Source organism: Lytechinus pictus, chromosome 6 (assembly GCF_037042905.1).
Source record: "Lytechinus pictus isolate F3 Inbred chromosome 6, Lp3.0, whole genome shotgun sequence".
NCBI classification, from domain to species: domain Eukaryota; kingdom Metazoa; phylum Echinodermata; class Echinoidea; order Temnopleuroida; family Toxopneustidae; genus Lytechinus; species Lytechinus pictus.
The window spans coordinates 3,293,642-3,309,923 of record NC_087250.1 but is presented as its reverse complement, the minus strand read 5'-3'; the positions used below and the strand labels follow the sequence as shown (position 1 = coordinate 3,309,923).

At 38.4% G+C, this 16,282-nt stretch overlaps 1 protein-coding gene across 1 annotated transcript; it reads left to right on the top strand.

The window, feature by feature from the left end:
* The first annotated feature begins 10,370 nt into the window (after positions 1 to 10,370).
* On the top strand, positions 10,371 to 11,240 carry LOC129263151 (uncharacterized). Its single transcript, XM_054901070.2, has one exon. It carries the CDS (start codon positions 10,371 to 10,373, stop codon positions 11,238 to 11,240), a length of 870 nt encoding a protein of 289 aa, XP_054757045.2.
* The last annotated feature ends 5,042 nt before the right edge of the window (positions 11,241 to 16,282 follow it).

Sequence of the window (16,282 nt, the reverse complement as noted above, 5' to 3'; positions counted from 1 at the left end):
ATGCTCCAAAAAATCTGGCTGCAGGAACAGAGATAAAATGGGTGAAAATGTCAGAATTTATGAGTTTAGATGGGGTTTAAATGGGGGGGGGGGGGGGGGGGGGGGGCTTGCACCCGAAACCTCCCGTTTGGCTATGCATATATAAATCAGAAAATTTGTAAACTGGCCCTCATTCTAAGTTTTCATAGAACAATTGAACACGATTAGTCATAATAATCACAAATGCTGAATATCTCTGATTCCAACTGATCTGATTTTAAAAAATATTTATTTTGGGTTTAATTTCAGGTAAGAAATCAGGCAAATAGATAAAACGTAAAAAATACACCTTTATAGGTAGAAATATTGTCGATAACGCAACTATCAACACTAACACTGTCAAGTATAGCTATAAATCTGTTATTTTAAAACAGTTCAACTAACAAGAAGCTAATAATTATGAAACAATTGGTGCACATTCCAGATAAAGATGTGGCTTTATAACTTAATACAGTAAGCTAAAAAACTTTATGCAAAGATAATACACACAAGAACACCTTGTAAATTGCAAGGTGTTTTTGTGTGTATTATTCTTGGGAGAAAGCAATTAAACATTAAAGAAGGAAATTAAGTACCAAATTTACTAACTTGTAAACAATATGACATAATCAAATACAGTGTTTTTTCTATACAAATTGGCAATCATGATAGTATACAATTCGTTTAAGATGCATTTTAAGGACGGTTTGTAAGAATTTATAAAGAAGTAGGCCTATGCAAATCAAATAATGCGACCGAGCACCGTTTGCTGAAAATATTAATATTTAGACCATAAAACGGACATTTTACAGAGCACTTGAAAAATCAATTTGTGAATTTAAAAATAATGAAAGCTCGATATCCGAGATGAAATATGTTTTGTATATTGACTTCGTAACTTGATATTTTAAGCTCCATATCAGCCTATATTGAGCAAGATATTAATCTCATCGAAAAAGCAATGCGAGCGCGAAGCGCGAGCAGAAAATACTTGATATTTCGGTATTAAAATGGTGAATTTGAGCACTATCTAAAGCATTGTGTATGGAAATTGTGAAGTGGATGTGGAAAGTGTGAAGCGCGAGCTGATATCTTCATTATTATTTTGACCTAGGACCTGGACATTCTAGGTCTAAAGACATTTTGTCATCATATGAAAATGATGACAACTTTCTTATTCCTCTTCCTGAGCGCGATATGAAACATATGAAACTGTGATGTTGTCGATATTCTTTTCTGAAAAGGCACAATTTAGTCATTAAGAATTCATGAAAATTTTATTATCATATTTATTAATGTAAGAAGCCTAAATGAGTGAGTAAAATGTGTTGACACTGAGGCCTGAAAACTGGATATTTTAAGCACTTTTGTAATCATGAATATGATTTGTGAGTTGATATATTTAAAACAAAAATGCGAGCGCAAATCGTGAGACGAAATTTATGGTAAACTGTCATAAAAGAGGGGTTTTAAGTAGTTTGTTATATAATTTGGCAAATCAAATAATGCGAGCGCATAGCGCAAGCTGCAAGTTATATTCACACCATAAAACGGACATTAAACAGAGCACTTAAAAATCAGTTTGTAAATCAAACAAAATTATGAATAATGTCCGAGCTGAAATATGCTTTGTAATATCGACTTCAAAACTTGACATTTTAAGCTACATATCAGCCTATTTAGCAAAATGTGTATCTCATCGAACAGGCTATGCGAGCGCGAAGCGCGAGCGAAAAAATTAATATAGTGACATGAAATTTATTTTTTCATCATTTTCCAAGTCATCCCCTGACCTTTTTTTTTCCACTCGTCTCCCTCCTCTTATTTTACCTATTATTTTTCCTCCTTTCTTTCCCCTTCTTTTTATTTTTTTCTTTCTTTCCCCCTTTTTTAATAATTTTTTTGCTCTGCCGATAGGGGGGGGGGGGGGGCGGGCCCCTCGGCCTTTCGGCCCCCCTGGATCCGCCTATGGATGGAGCTCAATTTTACAGCTTTCTTACGGCGTACGTTTGATTCCAAGATACTCGAGAATGCCTTGAGTACTTCTTACGTCAAACGTACGGCCGACGTATGACTCTGTGCACTCCCTTTGTCTAGGGGGTAATTTTCCGGGGGGTAGTTTTCCGGGGGGTAATGTCCGGGGGGTAATTGTCCGGGGGGTAGATGTCCGGGGGTAGTTGTCGGGGGGGTAGTTGTCCTCGGGGGGTAATTGTCCGGGTGGTAGTTGTCCGGGGGGTGATTGTCCAGGGGGTAGTTGTCCTGATACCGTTCAAAACCATCACCCCCACCCCATGTGCGCCACAAATTCTACACCCTACACATACTATATTAGCACCCTTTTAGCTCACCAAACGCAACATATGTTATTCATATCTGGTTCCAAAATACACTGGTTTGTCAATTTACTCTTAGCGCATATATTCACAATACGCGCCGTATAAGTCAAAACAACAACAAAGACATTTATTCCACCAGTTTTAATTAACTGGGTCTGGAGAAAAGACTAAGCTCGATTCTCATTTTTATTCTACTGGAATATCATTATCGTATTTTGGTTTGGACTTATATTTTAATTTTTGAAATAACCGGTTCTGGAAAAAAAGACTTTGCTCTTTTGTGCTATATGAACGTATTACTATAGGATTTTAGTTTAGAACGGAGTCGCCAAAAATCCCTTCAAATTTATTACATTTGTGGGTAAAGTCATTATTACATTTGTGGGCGATCATAAATTATTACATTTGTGGGTAAAGTGTATTATTACATTTGTGGGTGAAATTATTACATTTGTGGGTAAAATGTTATTACATTTGTGGGCGTTATTACATTTGTGGGTAAAGTGTTATTACATTTGTGGGTGTAACAAGGGTATATCTTAATTATTAATTGAAACAGTAAAATAGAGCTCTCTATTAAACCATATTTACACACACAAAATAATTGTTTATTTCCTTGAAACTGTAGTGAAATGAAATTCACTGTCGAGCCATATGATTAAAAAGAAGTAAACTTTTTTTTAATACTTTGTTTAGTAAAACTGAGACACTAGACCCACAACAAAACATATGAAATTTAGAAAAAATGTACTTCATTACTATCATTTCAGTGTTTTTTATCAGTGAATAAATTATACAATTAGTAATTTTATAATTAGTAACGGTTCCCTTTTGATAACTTAAATATTTCAGTTTGATTCATATTATCATTTAAGTAAAAATATTTGTTAATTGATGTTACCAAGCATTGTTATCTTTGACTTAGATTTTGACTTTATTTTCATGTATGATATGATGATTTATGTTGTTCCTCATGTTTTCATCAGGTCATTGATGAAAAACAGTTTTATGCTGATCTTTTGTACCTGAATAAATGTTCTAATAAATAAATAAATAAATGTACTACCTATCAACATATAAATTAACTGATTTTGCAGCATATTCTACCTAACCAGCCAAAATTAATGTGTCACCCCCATCTTTTTACGCCCTCACATGTTTCCCCTCCTTCTTCCCCCTTTCTCTCTCTCTCTCTTCCCATTCCTCTTTCTCGCCTGTTAAAAAAATCAGACCCCCCAAAGAGAGAGAGAGAGAGAGAAAGAGAAGGAGAGAGAATAAGTTCCACCACCAAGAATAAACTTAGAAAATGAAAAAAAGGAAAGGAAAATGAGTGAATATGATATCATTTTCTAAACATATTGTCACAATCGCTCGTTCGCTTCAATCACTCTCAACATTTTTGTTGGCAAACATGTTGCTCTGTTATATGCCATGCTTGGCCCCTCAAATTCGTTTTGCTTATAATGCCATTGACATTTGAATATGATAAATTGAAGATTGTGTTCAAGTTTATCAAATCTTTTCAAAATATCATTAATACAACAAACATTCTTGTTGGCCAAAGAGAATGATATACAAGGAAAATCCTAATGGAATAGATATCAACCTTGTTATCATTCTTTAGAGGTAGCTATTTTTTAAGTTTGAAAATTGTTGTCAAAATTGCGGTCAGATCTGTCAGAATTATTCTTGTCATCAAAGCACTATAATCTTTATCATAATCATTTTCACCATCATTATTATTAATATTGTCATATCATCATTAGTCACGATTACAACACATTACCTATAAATAATGTTTTTTTTATCACTGCCGTTTTCTTTGTAACATATGTGATGATGATTCTTAATAACAATCGTTACAATGGATGGCACTTCTAGTACACTTACTACTGCTGCTGTAAGGGGCGGATCGAGCATTTGCCAATAAGGGGGGGGGGGGATTTCCCCGATCAGCAGCTCAAAATTGACTTTCGTTTTTATTTCTTTGAAGGGGTAGTCCTAACAGTCACTTTAGCTTTATTCTTTTAAAACATCACACATTCTGGGCAATGTTTGTGATCCTTAACAAGATGCGAGCGTAAAGCGCGATCATAAAGTTTTAATGTATTTTAGCCTGATCGAAAACGGACTGTTTGCAGTTTGCCAGGGAGAAAATACATATTTCAATAATCGATTAATGCAAGCGCGAAGCGCGAGCTGAAATTTGTTGATGTTCTGACCTAATAAGTGGAATTCTAAGCACTTTTTTGTAATCATGAACAGGAAAGGTATATAGGCCTTACTAAATGATTGATGCGAGCGCGAAGCGCGAGCTGATTTTTTTCTTATCATTTTGACCTACGACCGGGACATTCTAAGAACATTCGTCATCATATTAAAATGATGACCATCCTCCTATTCATCATTTTTTAAGCGCGAGATAAATCTTGCTGATATTCCATACTGAAAATGGGACACTTTATAGCAAATCATAAAAGATTTATTTATTAATGTAATAGGCTTAATGAAAGCGCGAAATTTTTGATGAATTCAAGGCCTAAAAAAATGAAATTTTATGCATTTTTTAAATTTTGATAGGATGCATAGGTAAATATATTTTTAACAATTGATCATGCGAGCGCAAATCACCCGGGTCGCGTTCGAAATCGCTCAGGTTTAGGATTTTTGGCGATTTTTGTTCTAACGGTGTCATCAATGGGACAAACACGCTGGGAAAATAAAAGAAAACGAAATTCGAGTTTCGTTTTAAGCTGGCAAGTGCCTTAAATAGATTGTACTCGACTACTGTTTTAACGTAACAAACAAGCAAATTAGCCATGTCGCTCAACTCACTTAGAATAGATCCAGACTTCTACTGTGTCTTATACGAGGACTTCGAGTCGGAACTTGCCATATCTGCCACATCGATATTACATCGTTATTCCCATATGCGGACATGCCTGCATGCAATGGCCCCAAGGCGGGACCCGGCCGCAGTCGGACACGACGTGCATCGGTAGCATGGAGCAAGCTAACGTGAGTCGAGCCGAGGTAGATCCAACGTACGTTAACAGTGTCAGTCAGTCCGCAGCCCGTCCGAAAGTATTTTATTCAGCGGCGCGGGATGCATAGCCATCCGTGGTTTAATGCATATACGTAATGAGCTGTGAAGACGATCTTTCCGATCGGCGTTTTAAAATGTTGCTCTTAGAATTGTCAATTTCTCATAAAATTGGTCTTATTTTATAGATAAAAGGGCCATATCGTGTTTTAAGTAACTGGAGACCTAAACAATTCCCCACCTAAAATTCTTTCTCTCTCTGTGTCTCTCCTACCCCGGGGGGGGGGGGGGCACTCGACCAAAAAAGTGGTAGGGGTGTGCCGCGGGCGAGGCAAAAAACGGGGGCCTTGGAGCGGGCTTATTGTAAAAAGGAGGGTCCTCGGAACGGGCTTCGGAACTACAAATGTTTGTGAAAACGGGGGTCCTCGGAACGGATCTCCGTATCTCTGTGAGTGCGTATGCATCCCTATGGAACGGGCAATCGTGCATGACGCAGCTAGCGCGGCCTCCCCCGGGTGCGCTCTCGCTTAGGCGATGGTCGAAAAGCGCTCTACGGCCGCTTTTCACCAAATTGCAACTCCTTGTAGCAAATCAATGCGACCGGAACGGCGTAACGAAAAATATGCAAAGCTTTGGAACGGATTTCTTTCTTCTTTTTTTCCGATAAGAAGGAAATGCAATGCCTTGGAGCGGCTTTCTTTGTTCTTTTTCTCAAAAAGACAAAAATGCTATGCCTTGGAACGGAAATTTGAGTGTAAAAATGGGGGTCCCCTCCGCGGCACATACCCACTATGCATTATATACTGAGTGCCCCCCCCCCGGGCTCTCCTACCTTCCGAAATTAAAACAGTCCCTCGGACAGTACAGTTTAGACGCAGGACAACTAATGCTCTGACAACCAAACTAACTGCTCGTCAGTATCATTAAAAATTTTAGAGTCATTTTAAAACTTAGATGAAATTTCAATAAAGTATGTCTTATTTGCTTACGCATAGAGGAGAGAACTCTGTTTCTGACTTTACGATATTCATCTTTAAATTCATCGGTATCATCAGACTTGTCTTTAAGGTAGTCACGTTCACTAGCGTACCTACGGGGGGGGGCAGAGGGGGCAGTCTGCCCCCCCTGACGAGCCACAACCCATGCAAAGGACGTATCCCTGCCCCCCCCTGACGAGCTTGAAAGACCTTTTTTACCCCCCCCCCCCTGACGAACTTGAAGACCTTTATTGACCCCCCTAACGAGCTTGAAGACCTTTTTTTTTTTTTTGCTTGTCAAATTTTTTTCTGGTACGAAATCCTTAATTTGTGATTGAAGACCTTTTTTTTTTTTTTGCTTGTCAAATTTTTTGGCGGACGGTTTTGGCCCCCCCCCTGTGAAAAATCCTAGGTACGCCACTGGTCACGTTGATATATATATATATATATAAAGGTGGTATATACAGCGTATAAATGATTTATGATTCTTTAGAGTTAATTCAAGTAAAACAGTTTCTAGTTCAATGTTTGAAGCGATATTTAATCATTGAATAACATGCACAGAGTCTTTAGCAAAAATACATACGCCACCCCCCGTCTAGCTTCTCGATCACACCTAAAAACTGTATACCCTTAATTGGATAAGGATTTCATTATCTGCAATGTTTGTGTTTAACCAAGATTCAGATAAACAAAGAAAACCCATAATTAATTTTGATACTAGGAATCGTATATCTTCAATTTTAGGAAAGAGGCCCCTGCAATTAATATGAGCACAATTAAGCCCATTTAATTTCTACAAACGATATATGCAAATACCATATTAATTTTTACTGTAAGGAACCTTGTCAATAACCTGAGGTTTGCTTACATGCCGTCTAAAATCATTGCCACTGGCACTCTCTTCTTGGCCGATGTCCTAGTAGAAGTGAGGACAAATTCTAAGTTTATGGCCCATCTGAAGACAACGGCGACACTGCAACTGGACGCCTTGTCGACAGTGTTGAGATATATGGTTCAGTTCACCGCAGAACTCGCATCCTTGTATATAAACATTTTAGAATTCAACACTAGATTGTTCATTAGGCACGATATCACGCACCTTCTGGATTAAATTCAAGGTATATTTCAGGCTTTTGAAGGTAACCCATTTCGGCATTTGTATTTAAAGTTTAATGAACCTGGAATTCTGTTGTATTTGTTATTACGTGGAGGTTTGACCATGGTTGATAATGTGAAACCTGTTCATGGAACCCGCATACATTCGTAATTCCGAAGCTTCGTTATTCCGAAGGTTCGGATATTCCGAAGGTTCGTTATTCCGAAGGTTCGTATTTCCGAAGGTTCGTAATTCCGAAGGTTCGTTAGTCCGAAAACTAAATGATTAACTAACCTTATTTCGTTTTCGGACTAACGAACCTTCGGAACAACGAACCTTATTTCGTTTTCGGATTAACGAACCTTCGGAACATCGAACCTTATTTCGTTTTCGGATTATCGAACCTTCGGAATAACGAACATTCGGAATAACGCCACAAATGTTCGGATTAACGAACCCTTTTACGTTTTCGGATTAACGAACATCGAGGTATAGGCAATTTACGTGTTTCGGAATTACGAACCTTCGGAATAAAGAACCTTCGGAATTACGAAGTGTAACCCATGGAACCCAATAATGGGTCAAGAGAAGGTGTTCTTCTATCAGCGTAGAGTAGACTAATCATCAAATAAAGAGCTCAAAATGCTCTAAATAGAAAGTCATATAAAATGTTTGCTTACCGGGTCCAGAAGAATATTTATAATATAAAAAAAAATTATTTACCGTATTTCTGAATCAATGGTAATATTAGCTATCTTTTGCACCAGTCTCTCTCTAATCATAAACTAAAAAAAAAAGTTACCGCATATTTGGTAAAATGGGAACATGCATGTTGGTTGGGTAAAATTATATTTTACGCAAGTAACTTTTACGCAATGTAATAGCCCAGTATGCGGTAAAATATATACCCAGGAAATATGCATGGTCTCTTTCTACCGAATATTGAGTAAAAGTTTACTCAGTGTCTTTAGAGCGTATTTCATGTATGATTGCAAACGGTAACAAATCTCGTCAAAGGAAACACTTATGGCTATCATAATAAAAAATGTTGATTTGAATCAATACATAAAAATAAATCATCTCTGATATTTGATCAAAATCGGATGTAAAACAAAATAGTTGTGAAATTTTGAAGTATTATTTTTCACAAAACAGTTATATGCACAACTCAATGATATGAAAATGAGAGAGTCGACGATGTCCACCCAATCAATATTTATTTTGTTCTTTATTGTTTGAATAATACAATATTTCAAATTTTACAGATTTGACAATAATAACCAATTTGACTTAACCACAAAATGTTAAAAAAGTGATAATTCTAAATGTTCAAAGAAGGAATAAAACTTTGACATGATATTCATATTTAATATTACATGTAATAAAATACAAAATAAATAGTGAGTGGGTGCCGTCGTAGGTCCCCTCATTTGCATACCGACCAGGATGTGCATATAACTGTTTTGTGAAATTAAGCTAAATTTTCTAAATGTCATAACTTTCTTATTTTACATCCAATTTTGATGAAACTTTCAGTGTTAAGGTTGTTAGATTTTCACCCTTTTATGTGAACCAACTTTTTGATGGGGTGGAATCGATTTTTAAGAATATCTGGTAAACTTTATAGTCTATACTTTGTATAATTTCTGAAGGTTTCCATGGCGAAGAAGAATAGTGTAGTAGGTTTCACGGTACACCATGTATTCTTTCTTGGGCATATGTTGGTCCTGAAAAGGACCACCCAATCTCGACGTTTCGACAAGTGTGTTCTTGTCGTCCTCAGGAGAATGAGCAAAGTTTGTAAAAGCAGGCCTTATATACTCTGTCGAAGTGCCGTATGCACGGTATCTCGCAGGGTACATGTCTCTGATTGGCTAGATAGGTCACATGACATCCACATATGCGGACGTGGGTGACAACACACAAATTGGGCGCGCAAAACCAGCGACGACCGGAAATTGCTGTCAGTTATCATTCCCGCTAGGATTAGCATGAATGACAAAAGTCACCACTTCCGCCCATACACTGCAGTGCTCACACGTGTGTGGAACGTCCGGGTAGGCTAATTAGGCAAATTAGCCTCTTTGTCTAGAACGGTAAGCCAGATATTGCTGAGTTGGAGGCCGCTGTCTTGAGGAACAGTGTTATGTTCCTCAATCTCCAACGCTTCTCTGACTCTCCGTTGATACCAGTAGGGGACACGGGTGACTAGTCTACTCTCATCCCAAAGAATCCGGTGATCATGCGTATGGGCATGATCGATGATTGCAGATTTTTCCCTCTCGTCTCTCCTACCATGGGCCTTGTGTTCCTTAATCCGAGTGTTGAAGGAACGACCCGTCTCTCCGATGTAAACTTTACCGCATTCACAAGGAATTCGGTAAACTCCAGGGAGGTCCTTGGAGTTGCGCTTGTCCTTATGTGTAGTGAGGGCAGATTGAAGCTTATTTGAGGAACTATGACGAACCTCAATGTCGGCTTCTCTCAAAATCCTCTGAATTTTGTGAGAGGCTGCTCCCAGATATGGAAGAACGACTCTCGCCTTGGGTTGAAAGGTTCAAAGACTACTGGATTCGGGGACCTATAGGAAACTTCCTAGAGACCCCACACCGGCCATCGAACGTAGGGTTAATGATAAGCTCCTCTCTCTCCAGAGGAAGGATGTCTTGTCTAGACCCATTTACCGACAACTCCGGAGCTCGTCTGGTCTATGTCCCATAATCTTTGGGCAACCGAAGATTCATAAACCAGACACTCCACTCAGACCTATTGTGTCTACTAGAGGATCTCCCACGTACGCACTGGCTCAGCATTTGACTTACATCTTACAGCCTTTTGTTGGTCAGGGCGTGCATCACGTGAGAAACTCTAAACATTTCGTTGAGCAGATCTGTCAGATGAACGTCTCTAACAATGACCTCCTCATCAGCTTTGATGTTGAGTCATTGTTCACAAGTGTACCAGTTAAGGATGCTTGCGCCATCATCCTTGAGAGATTGAAATTTGACAGAACTCTCCCTGACAGGACACAGTTGTCTCCTCTAGAGATCCATGACCTGCTTGAGATGTGCCTCAATTCCACCTCTTTCAGATGGAGAGACACATTCTACAGGCAAACGGAAGGGGCTGCCATGGGGTCTCCCCTGTCCCCAGTGGTAGCCAACATGTTCATGGAACATTTCGAGGAGACGACTCTCCAGTCAGCAACCCACAAACCCAAAGTGTGGCTTAGATATGTGGACGACACTTTTGTGGTTTGGCAACACGGTGCTGAGGAAACTAGCAATTTCTTACAGCACCTCAACTCTCAACACGAATGTATCAAGTTCACCATGGAAATGGAGAATGAGGGGTCTATCCCCTTTCTTGATACAAAGATTACGAGGACGGCACAGGGATCCCTATCCCATCAGGTTTATCGGAAACCTACTCACACTGATCGGTACTTGAACTATCGTTCATTCCACCACCCATCAGTGCTGAGATCCATCAACAAGACGTTAGTCAAACGAGCGCATGAGGTTAGTGACCAGATCCACCTGAGAGGTGAGCTTGAGCATATCAAACGTGTTTTGAAATGTAACAACTACCCCTCACATAAGATCTGCACTGAGCTTCCCCCTTCGCGGAACCCTCGTGCAGGACAACCCAAGGCGAGAGTCGTTCTTCCATATCTGGGAGCAGCCTCTCACAAAATTCAGAGGATTTTGAGAGAAGCCGACAAGAGAGGAAACGTTGATAAATGCCTTGTCAAAGGACATGACTGATATGGAGGGATTGGAACCATGGGTGTCGATCACGGGGGGGATGGGGGGGATATATCCCCCCCAATATTTCAAGTGGGGGGGATGGCCTGTATTATCATCCCCCCCAATAATTTAGGGTAGAAAAATTATAATAATGATGATGAAAAAATGAAAAGTTTGATCATGATGATTATAGTGATGATTATAGTATGCCATCAATCAGTTTGTTTCCCTCGCAATTTGTGTATATTGTTATTAAATGAAAACATTCTTTTTCAGGACTATTAAACAGATGGGTGGAAGATGAAAAAGAATGAAATGTTTATGTATATGATATTTTTTAACACATGACATAAAAGGACCCCAACGAAAAACAACTTTTGTTGATAGGCTGTTCCATCCCACCAGTGGTGAATGAATTAATTTTAATAAATCAATTAATTCAAAAGGGTGGAAAAACAAACGGGAGTAAAAGGGTGGCAAGATAAATCGTCTAAGGAATGACCATATAGCTATTAGAGTAATAGCCCCACCAATGAAAATATTTGGGAAGAACATATCGTTTTGCCCCCCTCCCAATAATTCCGCATGTGCAACTAAAAATAAAATAAGATTGTAATGCTACACTGAAACCAGCAAGCGAGATTAAGATACCAACTCGATTTTGATCTAAAATCGTGCTCAAAATGTCTGCTTTTCAGATCGGAATATAAAAAATTTCAGCTCGCGCTTCGCGCTCGCATCATTTCTGTACCAAAACCCCATACTTTTCATGATTAAATAGGTGAATAGAATGTCCCGTTTTCAGTTCTATACCTCAAAAGAACTCCCGCTTCGATTTGCAATAATCTTTTGTTGGATATATATCTTGTTCTTTATTAAAAGCGTCCATTAAATTGTCTTTTTGTCCAGATCGAAATATTAAAATTTTCAGCTGACGCTTTGCGCTCGCATCTATTGTTCTTCTTGATACCCATCTTAATCATTGGTACCAAAAGTGCTTAGAATATCAAGCTTTCACGTCAGAATATAAAGAAATTTTAGCTCGCTCTCTAGTGAGATACATGTATCTATGCTCCTCATGAGTTACTACAAGCAAACCTAAACAGGTACATTTTTCCTGTTTTCATGTCATACTAAAAAATTTCAGCTCGCGCTTCGCGCTCGCATTGTTGGTGAGGTTGAGATATGTGTCTCTTTCTCATGATTCATATATACATATATACATTCATATATATATAATATAGGTCTATGTGTGGGGGTGTAGGGGTGTGTGGGTGAGTTTGTTCGTTTTATATGATCGAGCGTCTTTGGAACGTTGATTCATGATTTTGCCCCCCCCCCCAATCTGAAAAATGGATCGATTCGATGCCCCTGTGTATACATCATGCTCAATCAACAGATCACTATGTACATGTTCCAAATAATTTTTGTCATTTTTTCTTTCGTATGAGTTTAGAATAGGCTTACTTGTAACACAAATTGAATTATAAAAAAATATATTTAAGTACAGTACACTACAACAATGAAGGAATTTCCAAGAACACCATGCATATCAATCACTCCCAAATGTCCTAACTTGTGATTTTAGTGGGGGTAATGTTGAAAGATCCCCAACCACAATAACTTTTGTGTCATCATCCCCCCCAACCAAGAATACTGATCGACACCCATGATTGGAACCATGGACCTATTGTTTCAAGTCTAGATACTTAACCAATGAGCCAGTGTAGGATATAAATGAGGGCAACGGGAGATTCCCCCCTCCAAACAAATAATCATTCTGATGTTTTCAACAGCTTTAAGATATTTTCAAAAGGTTCGAACAAAAAGAGAAAAGCTGATTATACGAGCTTACCATTACATGTAATACCGTCTCCTGTGAACCCTTGATTACACTGGCACTGGTAGGAACCTAGGGTGTTCACACATTGAGCATATGCAAGACATCCGTGATTAGAGCTTTCACACTCATCCACATCTTCGGGCAAAAAAAACAAAAAAAAAACCAATTGTTACAATCATACTGGTGTTAAACTATAAGTACACCCAACACTAATTTTAATTTAATAGATAATTCGCAGGTATCTATTTTATGTTGGAGTTATATACTGGGGTTATATAGTGTAAGTAGGAAGAAAAATTAACATGACTGCCAGTTTATCATCCATTGCAATTAATTCTCAGCTAAAGATATTGTTAAGAAACATTACACAATATATTAACACATATTCTGAAACAAATCAAATCAATGTACATTTATACTTTTAGAACCACACGAATCGCCAGTCGTATGGAAAGCTATACATACATGTATCTCACAAACAGCTTTATGAAATGCACCCCAGGATAATATAGTTTTGGTTTGAAAGAGGTACATGTAAATACATGTGGTTATACGACTTGAATGCTTGTTTTTACTTATACATAATATTGGCATTCTCGTCGATAATGAATCCCGGATTACAGCGACATTGGAAGGAGCCAATGGTATTTTAACACTGTAAGTTAATGGCACATATGTGCTTCTGGAGCATATATTCATCAATGTCTACAAAGATTAAGTGATTATTGCACACATGAGTAATTAATATCATCCTACGTCATACTTCACAAATCATGCTACAGAAATGAAGCCTTGATTTTTATCTCAGGAATAAGCCAAAAATATAGGTTGAGTAGATCTTATCACCATAAATATTTGTTCGTTATAATATTTTCTTACATTCTGTGCTAAAAAGAAAATCAAAGACATTGCTTGTAAACTTTTCAAAATTGAGAATAAAAGTCAAGCGTCCGGACATCCAACCCGTCCGAACACACAGCCACTGACGTTAGGCCTGTGCTATGGCGTAGATCTACTGTAGATCTAGGCCTAGTCTATGGGCTGATCTCGACAAAACTTGTCTAACATCACACAGTGATATTTGTTTACGAATACCAAAGCTATTATCGTTTAGAGTCTGTTGGAAATGCATTCAAATTGTATTTGATAAGTGTGTGTAATGCTCATTTTTTTTTATCAAATGTACAAAAAATGGTTAAAACTCACGATCTTTTTCGCTGTGTTGCCGGACCTGGAAACAACTTGTCCAGAAAATTTAAAGCGCGCTAGCGATATCGACACCAAATTTAAACATTTTGGCCAGGGCGCATGCGCACGATATGATATCTGACAAATTTTTTAAGATAAGAAACCCGTTTAAAATTTCATTCGAAAATTCGTATTGTATGTCTGAATTCGTCCCACAATTTGTCATGTCTGATAAGATTCGTCGTCTGCAATTGGACTGAAAATATCCATTTGTCAATTCGTGCTTGTTGGATTCGTCAGTTAAAGCAGTTTGTCAAAACAGGATTTACATTCGATATGTAGAGAGGTGAATTAGTATTCCCGATTTTTTAATTTGTCAAACTACTAAAATGATTTGACATGAAGTGATCGTCATTTTAGCGTGACGAATTTTTACTGCCACTTTGAGAAATCTTTGCCCAAGCTTGACAAATAAAAACTAAGAGTGTAAGACAAATTATGATACCCCTCCCGTTCTGATTCTTCTCCTCTACCTTCTTCCGCTCCTTATTATTATATCCTTGATTTGTTCACATAACATTGGTCCTATCATAGGATCACAAACACCAGCGATATATCAACATAATATTACAGCTGATTTGCCGATCAGCACAGTATTTCAGCCAGGATGAATCGGGGTGACTCAAGTCTAGATTTTCCAGAAAATCTTTTATGTAGCGTTAAACACGCATTGTACTCATTTTGTTTATCACGGTTGCAAGGCACTAATAACATGAATAATACAATGTAAACATAATTTACCCCTAGCCTCCTGTACATTGTAAAAAAAATTGTACGACTGCATGCGCGCATTTGATAAGCAAATTTTGCTGTCAACAAACTTTTCTACATTTATTTGCACGTAAAAAGTTATCAATATGATCGGATGGTTGCCAGCGTTGGAAATCAAAATCATAAACTTATATATTCATCAGTTAACTGGACCAATGCGTAAATCTTTTTCAAATATTATCACTAAAGAGTCATTTTTGACTCACGAGTTATTGTGAAGATGGTTACATCGACGTTTAAAACCATCGGGAAAAGGAATTATGCCCTATTCTATATCATTTCTATGTGTAGATCTAAATGGAAAATGATAACAATTACAACAATTAAAGAATTAAATTATCAGCATCATGGTAATTAAGAAACTACTCGAAACAATGCAATCATGTTTTTGGATTATACCTTGTGTCTCAGATCAGGGGCGGATAAAACAATTTTAATGTCGCTGCAAAACTATGGACAACTTTTTGTGTTCCCAGGATGATCTTCGGCTGCTCCAGCATTCCCTTCTCAAGGGCAATGTTGAATCGCCTAGATAAGGCACAGATTCACCTATTTAAGCGGATTCTGGGTCTACCAACAACATCAGCCGACGAAGCAGTATATCTTCTCACTGACGTAATCCCAATTAACCTGTTGGTCACCAAGGAAAAGCTCCTACTTCTGGGACAGATCTTGTGTACCGACATGGACAGGGTAGAACGAAGGATGCTTCTTCATGGTATCTGTGCCAACACCAAATCCATACAAGAATGGCGTAATGCACTTCAACAACTTAGCCTTCCCCCACTTGATGAACTTGTAAGGAATCCCCCTAACTACCATCTGTGGAAGCGAATGGTTCAGTCGGCAGTGATTCAGGTGTCTGAGGCCAGGCAGCACAACGCCCTCACCAAGAAGACATCCTTGTCCTTATGGACTAGAACACCTAAACCAAAGGCGAAGGATCTGTACCCTGGGCACATTTCCAATCCAAGTCTGCGGTCAGCCATCACCATCCGTGCCCAGATCTCTTGTCAAGTCTATCTGACCCAAGTCCGGCTCGCCAAGATTGGCAAAGCACCCGATGATTGCTGTCGTCTGTGCATGTCAGCCTGCGAGGATGTGGAACATCTGGTTGCTACGTGTCCAGCCCTAGCACCTGTCCGACAGGACCTTATCCAGCGGGTTAAAGCTAATCCCAACACCAAGCAGTTTGGAC

Excerpts from the sequence above, each read along its gene's own strand:
- LOC129263151 (XM_054901070.2), top strand. The coding sequence starts at position 10,371 with ATGAACGTCTCTAACAATGACCTCCTCATCAGCTTTGATGTTGAGTCA.